Below are 12,445 nucleotides of genomic sequence, written 5' to 3'. Positions count from 1 at the left end.
CTGCGTTCTATCCCTGACTGCCTCCGGGGGAGACACGAGCTCCGGGCTGCGTTCTATCCCTGACTATCCCCGGGGGGGAGACACGAGCTCCGGGCAAGGTTCTATCCCTGCCTGTCCCCGTGGGATGCACGAGCTCCGGGCAGCTGTCTATTCCTGACTGTCCCCGTGGGGAGACACGAGCTCCGGGCAACGTTCTATCTCACAGTGCCCGGGGTTGCTGGCTGCTGCCGCGCGCTCAGCACTTTCCCTCTTAACGTGACGAGTAGGAGCGAGCAGCATCTCGCAGAGTTGTGCGTGTAAGCCTTCCACTGACAACTAAAGTGAACCCTTTGTGTACGTGTGTGTTTGGTGTGTGTATACTTTTTTTTACAAGGTGATCCCTTGAGATAACAGATTGTGGGAAATTTGTGCATGTATATACGTATTATATATATATATATATTCATCTGACATAGGTACACTACATAGCTGGAAAGAATGGTGGACCTGGAAAACGAAGTGCCTCCTCTTCCTCCAAGGTACAGATTTCGTGATTTGCTCCTTGGAGATCAAGGTTGGCAGGCAGATGACAGGTAGGTCCAGTTGGTGATTTTCTTTTACCAGGTGTTGGAGTGCTAGCTGTCTTGGATGCATAGAAAGATACGCAATTTTTACATAATTACAACTTGTTACGCGCATTGGAAAGTTTGATTCTTTGCTCTGCTTTGCTGAAATATTGTAAAACAATGCCCGTGTGTAGACGATGTCTAATTAAACAGGCCTAAATGGAAATGTTTAGATTCATAATATGGTTGAGCACAGAATTATAATTGAGCGATGTTTGTCATTTCTTTCTTGCCCTGTGTTGAAATTAATCTGTAGATGTAATTGCTTTCTATGTGCTCTTGTAAAGATAACTGTACGGTATCGGATCTCTTACTTATTGGGAAAAACAGCCTTTTGAAATTTAAATCTCAAAGTCTGTTCGGCTCCCTCCCAAAAGAATAGATAAAAAGGGTCTGATTAAAGTATTTTTGCACCTTCAGTAGACCTGCATTCTGTCTTCTGTCTTTAAAGTCATTCATTAACACGCAGAGTCTACTGCCATGATTTATTGTCTATTTAATAATTGTACAGAAGATGTTGCCTAAAAGCGATTACTGGGATATCATTTTGGAAACAGTGAGAACATCATTTGCAGCTAGCTTTAACTGTCTTCAATCGCAATAGAGAAGAAGAATTGTGTTCATGTGCAGGCAACCATTTACAATTAATTTTGCTGCAGGTTTTAATCTTTTGGTATCAAATTATCAATTTAATTGTAAAATCTCTGACATCACACCTTTGTTTTTCAATGCTAAGTCCTAACTTTATTGCTGCTGAAATAAATATTCAGATGCAACTTCTTGAGTTTATTTATTTTTGCAGCAGTGGGATTCTGGAATTGTCCATGCCATTTTAAAAAAAAACGAAAATCAAACCTGCTAATGTGTGCACGTTGGAGCATACTCTAAGGCAATCGATGGAAACTTACTTGAACTCCAGATTGAGTAGATATGTCTGGTAAAAAGTTATTATTTGTAGTCTCTAAGATAAAAAACAAGGCCTTTTGTATGCATTTAATTAATTGCTGTTATTTTTATTACACACGTTATGTAAGAAATTTAATATTAACCAAAAATTGCCTGTAAAGCAACATGGCTGTCCAAAGAGTTGACCAGACATCGGCACTCAGTTGTTTGTAAATAGCAGCATTAAAGTGGATTTCTTTGTGTTTCATGGTCATTATCAGTTTTTTGAACATTCTATTAAATAAAAGACATTTTTGATTACTTTAATTGCTTTGGTTCAACTAAGGGTCTGCCAATTATTTGAGTTGATGACCAAGTTCCATCCCTTCCAATAAGATGGTGGTGGAGTAGGGCATCTTAGCCCATGAGTCATCCACTCCATCCACTTTACTTTTCGTTTCTTTTCTTTTTTTCTCTTTTATTTTAACTTGCCCCTTGGTGAAGAGCTCAGTTGTGGTGATGAGTAGGCCCAGCAATGCAGACTCATGACAGTGGCATCAGAGCTTGGGTACCTGGCAGCGTCTGTGCCTGGCGCAGATTCACGGTGGCAGAGATGAATTTGGGCCTGGTATGAGACCCGGCGGCATCAGCGGTGGCTGCATCAGTGAAGCGGGCCTGAAGCGGACTCATGGCAGCAGTGGAGTTGTGTTTGGGCCAGCGTGGTACCTGATGGCATCGATGGCATCTGCATTGGCGATGTCCATCAAGGGTTCATAGTGGCAAGTGCGTTGGTAGAGGTGAGATGGTGCCAAAGACTTTTATTTCAGTGGCAACACAGTGAAGGGGACTGAAGCCTGGCACCAGTCCCATGGCCCATGACAGGGCACTTAGCAGGAAAGACTGTAAAGCTGAACACTTTTTCTTTATGTCTAACAATTTTCTGCCTTTATATTCTATGTTTTGGTTTCTTTATCTGTGTTTTAAGATGGCGACACTATACAGCACTTTTCACTGTGGATTTTGCAAAAAAGTACATGTGACAATAAATAAATCAAATCATTTGTTGATGGCGAAAAGATGGGTCACCCACTAACTGACATGTGACTCCTGTTGTTATGAATTATACAGTTCGGCAGTAAGGTCAAGAGTGGAAACCACATAAAGGACTGTTTTTTGCTTTGTAGTACTGGAGATGAGGGGTTTGGGACCAAGTAAAGTTTCAGAGTAAACAAGATTGCATGGACTAATTGGATCAGGTCATGCAGATGCAACTCTGTCCCCACTTTTAAATCAGGCATTCTGTCTCATAGATTTTTATTGTAAGTTGTCATGCCTCTACAGTAACATGATTACAGAGACTGGTACGAATATTATGCTATAATTACTTCCTTTTACCATTGGTACTGATGCAACTCAATCACTGATGGATATGTTTATAGAGGATGTTTGCATTACAAATGTGGTTGCAGGTATTCATATAAAAATGTTGATAGGATATTCAAGTAGATAAAAATTAATAGATTTTTGGATTTTTTAAATTCCTAAATTGATGTATTCAATTAAAATAACCTTCCCACTGTATAAGTAGATTGTTTCTTCAATAAGTAAAATTTGATCATCAGTGGCTTTTTTGCATGCTTTGTAAGAATTGTATGGCTTAGTTTCAATGTTTTCCCATTTTGAATTGGTTGATTCTTCAAAATGTTCATGACTAAAATAACTTATAGTTGCACTAATGGAACAGTTGAGGGATCTGATCCCAGTTGCACACAAACTGTCACAGTTGCAAACGTGTAAAGTTGAAGTGCTATTGTTGTATCAGGTTGAATTCAGTTTAGATGTTAGCCTTGTGGTTTTAAGTTGTCTTATTTGCTATTTATCCTGGTATTGAATTTATAAAGGGAATTATGAAGGTGCATTGTATTTTTGTAACAATAGGACCTGACTGGGACCAAATGGGCTACACCCCAGAGTTCTGAAGGAGATTGCAGAGGCATGGGCAGCGATCTTTTGGGAATCATTGGAGTCAGGAAGCATCCCAGAGGACTGGGAAGTGGCTAATATAGCACCTCCATTTAAGAAGGGAGGGAAGCAGAAGGCAGAAAACTATAAGCTGGTTAGCCTGACCTCGGACGTTAGCAAGATTTTAGAGTACATTTTTAAGGATGAAATTGCAGCATACTTGAAAGTGCAATGGTAAAATAGGGCTGAATCAGCATGGTTTCTTCAAGGGGAGGTCATGCCTGACAAATCTTTTAGAATTCTTGGGGGAGATAATGAGCAGGTTAGACAAAGGAGAGCCAAAGGACATGATTTATTTAGATTTTCAAAAGGCTTTTGACAAGGTGCCCAGATGGGAGACTGCTAAATAAGTGCATATGGTGTTTGGGGCAAGGTGTTGGCACAGATAGAGGATTGGCTGACTTGCAGAAGGCAGAGAGTAGGGACAAAGGGGTCTTTTACAGGATGGCAATCGGTGACTAGTGCAGTTTTCAGGGATCTGTGTTGGAACCACAACTAGACATGTTGTATGTTAATGATCTGGATGAAAGAACTGAGGGCATTGTTGCTAAGTTTGCAGCTGAAACAAAGATTAGAGGGGGGGACAGGTAGTGATGAGGAAGCAGAGAGATTGCAGAGGATTTGGACAAGCTAGGAGAGTGAGCAAAGAAGTGGCAGATGGAATAGAAGGTAGGGAAGTGGTGAGGTTATGCACTTTGGTAGGAAGAATAGAGATGTAGATTATTTTCTAAATGGAGAAAGGCCTTGGACATCTGAAGCGTACTTGGGAGTCCTAGTTCAGGATTCTCTTAAAGTTAAGATGCAGGCTCAGCTGGCAGTTAGGAAGGCAAATGCAGGGATGCACTGCCAAGGCTGTACAAGGTCTGGTCAGACCGTATTTGGAATGTTGTGAGCAGTTTTAGGCCATGTATCTAAGGAAAGATGTTCTGGCATTGGAGAGAGTCCAGAGGAGATTTACAGGAATGATCCTGGGCCAAAGGGATTGGTATACGAGGAGCGGTTGAGGACTGTGTGTCTGTTCTCAATGGAGTTTAGAAAGATGAGGGACGATCTCATTGAAGCTTGCAGAATACTGGGAGTCCTAGATATGGTAGAGTAGAGAAGATATTTCCAGTAGTAGGAGAGACTAGGACCTGAGGGCACAGCCTCAGAATGAAGGGACAACCCTTTAGAACTGAGATGAGGAGGAATTTCTTCAGCCAGAGGGTGGTAAATCTGTGGAGCTCATTGCCGCAGACGGAGGTCGAAGCCAAATAATTGAGTGTCTTTAAGACGGAGATGGATTCTTGATGAGTAAGGGAATCAATGGCCACAGGGAGAAGGCAGGAAAATAGGGCTGAAAGAGAAGGTATGTAAATTGATCATCTGAGCAATCCCAAATGTTACTTTTGCTCTGCGCACTCTGCACTGGTTTACCATTCAAGATCAATGTTCTAAGCTTCTTGCTGTTTCTTTGCACTTCGATTCTTAAAAGACAAGAGTGACAAATTACATAATGTTGTAATTTTCTTGGGTCATTCATTCTGATAGTATCTTTTGGGAAATATCTTTTTTCTGCTGTATTTTAAGATTTAGCTCAGCACTTTTGTTGATGACAGCTTCTTTCTTTTTAGCAACCGTAGTACTCAGCATTGCCATTCTCATGGGCTTTCCAAAGGAACTGATGCTTTTGCAGGAGGAAGTGTAGTGCAAACAAAGTGAATAAAGACATACACTTGCACTTCAGGCATCTGGCATTGACTTTGCCTTGATCTGGGACCGAAGTTTTTCGATCATTATGGACCTATCTGGTCATGTCTCAGGTCACTTGCCTTTTCTGTGTATGTCACATGGGTGATTGTTAGGGTATTAATATTGTCTCCATTAGAATTACGTTGATGTAGCAATTACCACGGAGATAATCCTACCCACTGCTGTGAAAGTAGATGCGTCTTTGTACACACGCACATACCTGGACCTTCTGCCCCCGTGGTCAGAATGCTATCACTGTGCTGCGACACATTTTTAAATGATCACATTTTCACTGCCATTGCTAGTTAGAATATTTGCAGCAGTGTCAGTCCACTGCTTTAAGCAAGTCACAAGAGTCCTGGTTTGTGTGTCAAATCATTTTCGTTGCTTTTTCCACAGAAAAAAGCAAAATTATAGGATGATGCAGCACCCTTGTCAGGCAACAGCCTTTCTTTCTTTCAAATTTTACCTATGTTCCTGTTCAGAGATGTCATTTCCCATCTCTGGAGTAGCTGGGACTTGAACCCAGGTCTACTTGTTTCACAGATGGGGAAACACTACCTCTGTGCCACAGGAGGGCCCATTGTTGGCAGCTTTTCAAGTGCAGGGCTGAATATATACATGGCTAACTAGTGACACGTGACATGAAAAGGTTTTCAGTCTGTTTATGAACAGATAGTGTCTGACTCCATTTATAGGGTAAAGTCAATATACTAACACTCTATTTGTAGCTATGATTCTTGTGCTTGGTGATAGACCACTAAACCAGCACAATTTGAAAGGTGTGAAAGAATAATTAGCTGTCTAGTTGGTGACTTAAATTTGAGTCCTGTTATGATCAGACTCCAGGCAGAGTTCCCCATTTCATAATAGTTTCTGGCAGGATATCACAAACTATTATGCTCCTGGGTGAGGAAGAATGAACTGCTCTATTTCCTTGTTCACTCATACCCTCTGTGGTTGCAACAAGATTAATTTGAAAAGTATCCTTTTCCTTGTGTGTATCTTTCTCCTAGACCCAAAGAACATTTTTTTTTTGAAAAGGAGTCCATCTTTCTTGAATTAACAAAAGGAGTGGGTTTGTTCATTAGTAAATGTGAGAAAAATTTGGAACACATACACACAGATTAAAAATAAGAGCTGAGTTGAAAAGAGTAAAAGTTAAAATGTATGGATCAGTATTTGATTTGTTTGTGGACAGTGAGTATTTGAATATGATGGACATTGCGATGGGGATTATTGCTGTCGATGCGTAGACTCCTGAGCATCTGTGACAAATTCGAACTGTCCTTGGGACCCAACAATTCTCCATGGAAGTCACCACATAGTGGCCCCCAAACAGAGGTGAAATGGAACTCTGATTAAGTGACTGGCCTGTCCTAACTTCTATTAGACAGAAAAAAAATAGCATATTGCTGTCTGGATACAGAGGCTGTGAAGAGTCTTAGCATCCATTGTTCTTTTGGGTGAGAAAGTGGTTGCCCACAAATGAAGTGGAATTTTAAGACCCACCCCGCTCCCACTCTGCCCCAAAACACCCACTGGGAAGAGGATCTGCCATCTTGTAAAATTCTGCCATCAAAATATTTGTTTCAAACCTTGAAACGTAGAACCCGATTTCCTTAAACTTTTAGTATTAATACAGTTCTGTATTCTTTTATTTTCTGTTGTCCATGTTACTGCTGTCTGGGCATTATTATAATGACTGGAGAAGAACAATACATTTTGCTGACACTGCAGAAAACACTCCCAACTTCTCACCAATATGCGATTGGGAATGACTTTCTGATAGTGTAATTATCAAAGCTGTTATTTAGGCATTTTGTTCAGACTGTATTAGTGCTATCACTTATTTTTTGCCTTTGTTTCATGCACAGAAGTATCCCTGGAGCCAAGCCATTGCTCACTTGTAATCTTTTTCTCTAAATATGATGATAAAGAATTTGGTAGAAAATGTTCTTATTTTCTCCATCTTTGGTTGTGGCGAGTGATTGTTGTGTTTAATACCAGCTACAGGCTGGTGTTAATGTGAATGAAACTATATAAAAACAAACAAGTAATTCAATGGCTCATCACATAAAACAGGATGACCTCAAGGTACACTGCTGATATTATGGATGGCAGTGGAAGAGATAATAGCAGGAGCAGAGGCTGTATACAGAAATGGTGCATCAGTGTCATAAACAATGCTGTTTGATGATTTTTGTTTCAATCGCATAACTATTGTCGGGTTATATGTTACACTGTATATAGAGGATTAGTCAAATATTAATGCTTATTTTCTACCAAGAGAAAAAAGAAAAGTCAGTGAAATATGGACAATATGGCCCATTGATGTTTATCCCTCCAGCACCTCCATCACAAGCAATGCTGCTGTTTTCACCTGCACTATGTTATCTGCTGAACCCACTGCCCAGTCTTTTCAAGACTTATTTGTTATTCTTTTCAAACACAGTGCAGGCGCAATGGAAATGCATACTCCAGGGAGCTGTGAGTTACTGAGCAACTCAAAGGAATATCCCATGAATGAAAGGAGCATGCATTAGGACAAGTAAATGGTAGAGAGACTGCTGGATCAATTCTACTTCAACCACGAATATTGGGGTTGCTCACAAACAGTTCCATCACCGATCAATCATCATTTCGCAAAGGCATTTGAGAGTGTGTCCAATTTATTAAAATTGGAGTATACAAAAACAAAATGCTGATGATGCTCGAAATATGACATAAAAATAAGTGTTGGAAAAACTCAGCAAATCAGAAAGTTAATGTTTCAGATCAATGACCATTCATCTGAAGCTAATGATCAGGATTTGGGAGAAGCACAAGAGGAGGTTGTTATGGAAGTAGCAGTTTGGGAACAGATCGTCTGTACCATGGGTGGGCTCCTCTATGGACCATGAGGTGCCCATTAAAAGTGCCCTTTTCTCGGAACCTACTGGAAATCTGCCAGAATTTCATCTGGCCATCTGCCTGTGTGATAGGCACTCCTGACACATGCAAAATGACCACAGTTGGAAATGGTCCTCAAGTGGCTCGATTAGCTGGTCAGCAGGCAGCCACATCAGTAGGTTTTTTCCATTCTTTCACGTAGTGTGGGCATTGCTTGCTGGCTGGCATTTATTGCCCATCCTTGTTTGCTTTTGAGAAGGTGGTGAGCTGCCTTCTTGAGTCGCTGCAGTGTTGACTTACAATGCCCTTAGGGAGGGAATTCCAGGATTTTGAACCAGCGTCTGTGAAGGAATGGCAACATATTTCTAAGTGACGATGGTGTGTGGCTTGGAGAAGAACTTGCAGATGGTGGAGTTCCCATGTGTCTGTTAACCTTGTCCTTCTAGATGGAACTGGTTATAGGTTTGGAAGTTACTGTCTAAGGATCTTTGAATTTTTGCCATACATCTTGTAGGCAGTAAACACTACTGCAACTGAGCCTCGGTGGTGTAGGAATTATAAACCTGTGGGTGTGGTGCCAATCAAGCAGGATGGTGTCGAGTTTCTTGAGTGTTATTGGCAAGTGGCGAATATTCCATCATTCTCCTGACTTGTGCCTTATTGATGGTGGACAGGTTTTGGGGAATCAGGAGGAGTTACTTGCCACAGAATTTCTAGCCTGTCACCTGCTCCTGTAGTCACTGTGAACTTACCATATAAGCAGTTGAGTTTCTGGTCAGTGATAACCTCCAGGATATTGATAATGGAGGATTTAGTAATGTTAACAACTTGAATGTTGAGGAGTGGTGGTGAGATTGTCACTGCCTGGCATTTACTTTGTTACTTTGCCATTTGTCAGCCAACCCTGGATGTTGTCAAGATTTTGTTGCATTTGGACCAGACTACTTTGGTACCCGAGGATTCAGGAATGGTGCAGAACATTGTGCAATCATTGACGAACATTCCCACTTATCACCTTATGATGGAGGGAAGATCATTGATGAAGCAGCTGAAGATCATCCTGAGGACCTCCTGCATAGATGTCCTGAAGCTGAGGTGACTGACCTCCAACAACTGCAAACATTGAGATGGACAACATTGTAGGGCCAAGGCCTCACTATTATCAGATGCACAATTACTTGACTCTTGCAAGATGCTGTCATCACTCTTCACCTTTCACTAGATGCTTGGAAGGAGCATATTGTTGTTCCATTCCAATTGAATCTTAGTAACTCTTGATAATACCTCCACTACATGGTCTTGTGCCTGGGGAAAAAAAAAGAAGCAAACGTCATTGGAGTTATTTAAGTACTTTTAACAAAGGTGTTTGACACTAGATTTAGATCATTTGGAAATCGAGAATTTAGTAATGCTTTTAGAAACTAGTTAACATTACAACTGTTCCATCCATGTTATAGTCACTTTTGCTTTCTCGGTTATGTTTAAACTAATATTAATTTAAAGAACAATACTTGGTAGTGGAGGCAGATGATGGTGGGAGTGGCGTCAGGTGTTAGGAATTTTCTTTTTAGCTTTTCTTGATTTTGTTCCTACTACTCGTTAGTTTGTAGGATGTTAGAATTCCTATGTGACTTTTGCTGTTGTATGAGGATACCTTCTTTGTATTGAATTTTTCACAAAGAACATGTCTGTTTAATTCAGTTTCCATATATTTTCTTAGCTTCATTCATTTTGAACCTACCCACTAAAGTGGTCAATCTTTGTGTCAGTCTTAGAAAAATCACCAAACCGGGCATTTTACAGACAATTACTCTGATAGTGCTACATTGGACAGTGAAGCTTTACTAAATCTTGATGACCTCAGAGCAACTGAAATGACAGTTCCATAATTTAGTTAGTTTTGTGAAGTTACCAGGAGCAACTGCTAGTGTTAATGTAGAGTTGCAAGCAAAGCTATTCTATATAATTGATTTTAGGAGGAAAGGAGGGCTTTATGCACTACTGCAATCAGTCATTGTCTAAATATCTGATAATCCCATCCTTTACAATAGATTTGAGTATTTTCCCTGCTACCTGCTGACAGGTCTATAATTCTTTGTTATTTTTCTCTGTTCCTTCCCACCCTCTCTTTTTAAACAGTGTGGTTACATGTGTAGACTTATAATTGGCAGACGTAACTGTAGAATTAATGGAATTTTGGAAGATGATCTCCATGGTACCTGCTATTTTGTAGCCATCTCTTTCAGTACTCTGGGTGAAGGTCATTGGGACCTGGAGGTTCGTCAACATTCAACATCATTAATTTATTTTACATCAAGATTATTTATTGACCCATTCTCATTACATAACACTAGAGCTAAAATAACCTATTGGTTCTTGAGCATTTGTCCTAGAAGACCATTCAGACATGTCCATGACCTTTTTTATCCATAGCATTGGTGTGTCTTAGATTTAGCCTGTTTGTGTGTAGATTTGCATCACCCATGTTTATTGCATTCGGACTGCTATATACAGGTCTAATTTCTTTACTTATACCATGCCTTGCATTACTATAACTGTTGGGTGGTCTATAAACCACTCGGAACAGCATTTGCTGCTCTTTGCTGTTTCTTAGTTTCATCCAAACAGATTTTTAAAAATTCATTTTTGTGGGATGTGGGCATTGCAGGCTGGGCCAGCATTTATTGCCCGTCCCTAGTTGCCCTTGAGAAGATGGAGGTGAGCTGCCTTTTTGAACCACTGCAGTCCACATGCTGTGGGTTGACCCACAATACCATATCTTATATTCCACATCTTATTCTTCTGATTGGAGATTTTCTCTTACTAATGCACTGATTCCTTTCCTTATCCGCACTTTCTCACCTTTTTCCTTTTTGCCTATGCTCCCTCGATGTTGTCCATCCTTTAGTATTCAGTTCCCAGTGCTGGTCACTCGGCAGCCACATCTCTGTAATGACAATCAAATCATACCGTTAATTTCTATTAGCATTAATCTTGTTGCGAATACTGCATGCATTCATATGAAATGCTTTTAATTCTGCCCTTTTAGCACTACCCTGTAATTTGACCTAAGTTGATTCCACTGTAATAACAGCTTTTCCACCTCTTTAACCATTTTTAATTATACTTCATCTGAGTTGCCTTTTAGGTGTGGTGGGTAGTTAATGAGGCAAGTCTGGAATGATGGCATGAGAAAATCTGGCAGGTCTCACTGAGGGAAAACCCTCCATGTAATTGATGCTACAAATATAGTGTTTCTATGTCCTTGACGTATAAAATTAAATTTGCTAAATCAAAAGGATGCTTAGATTTTTCCCCATTGGTCTGGTTTGGCTGGGTGTCACCAACCTTTGCTAGAAGTTGATTTCATCCTTTTTACAATTTTTTTTTTTCAATTGTCTAATATTAAGGTAAGTTATATTGTGACCAAAGAATTTTAAACAGGGAACCCTTAACCTGCAACAGGACTGCATTAGATGCTGTCTCATGAAACTCCTCTCTCTTAAAAAGGTGGACTGAATCCTTAGTTGTAAACTAATAGAAAATTTATACAAAAGTATACAATATAAATTCTTAAGCACCTATTTTCTCGTCTGATAATTGGGAAGGCCAGTTGAGAATTGAGAGGGAGTTTAGCTTGGCTAATGAACTAATACTCACTCATTACCTGGCTCAGTTAATGCAAATGATGAGTAAAATGGCAGCCTGTTTCTAGCAGGAGTTAGTTTGGTACTTAAGTTATCAAATCGGGTGGTTGCAAAATAGCTTTTTTTAAAATGTTGTTTTCTGTTTGTGTGGTGACAGGAGGAATAAGAAACGAGTGTGGAGTGGCCTGTTGCAAACTGTGTTGGACTCTATGTTATCGTGGGTCTAAGAACATTGGTTTCAGCTGCTCGTTGCATGGTATCGATGTTAGTCAGAGACGCTGGTGCAGGTTGCAAACTGAGCATTTGAATGAAGGTTGCTGGCCCATGCCTGTGCAGGTAATTCCATAGATAAGCTGTCAATTTTCCACCCACTCAGACTGTCACTCTGACTGCACTTCCAATCATTCAAGCAAGTTTGCAAGAAATTCAGCTTTTGAGTTTTTATGGTGAATGTGCCTATCGTGTGTTATGTCTCTTTCAAATTACTGATTGAAATGGCCTATGATTTCCTAATACTGAATGATTTCTGAAGTGCATTAAGTCAATCTCAAATTGTCTAAGATCAATAGTGAGTATTTAAAAAAAAGTTCTAAATGGACACTGCATACCTTCCAATATAAGTAGAAGCTTTATAGCACAAGATTGTTTGCTGCCTTTGCTTCT

The 12,445-nt window shown here is 40.1% G+C and overlaps 1 protein-coding gene across 1 annotated transcript in view; it reads left to right on the top strand.

The window, feature by feature from the left end:
• The first annotated feature begins 454 nt into the window (after positions 1-454).
• LOC109929875 (potassium channel subfamily T member 2-like) overlaps positions 455-12,445 on the top strand; it is a 636,785-nt gene continuing 624,794 nt past the window's right edge. The window contains exon 1 of the mRNA XM_048602052.1: positions 455-572. Within this exon, the coding sequence (XP_048458009.1) occupies positions 478-572 (95 nt within the window). The 5' untranslated portion in view covers positions 455-477. The remainder of the gene's footprint in view (positions 573-12,445) is intronic.

Source organism: Rhincodon typus, chromosome 10 (genome assembly GCF_021869965.1).
Source record: "Rhincodon typus isolate 14 chromosome 10, sRhiTyp1.1, whole genome shotgun sequence".
NCBI classification, from domain to species: domain Eukaryota; kingdom Metazoa; phylum Chordata; class Chondrichthyes; order Orectolobiformes; family Rhincodontidae; genus Rhincodon; species Rhincodon typus.
This window is presented reverse-complemented; position numbering and strand designations above follow the sequence as displayed.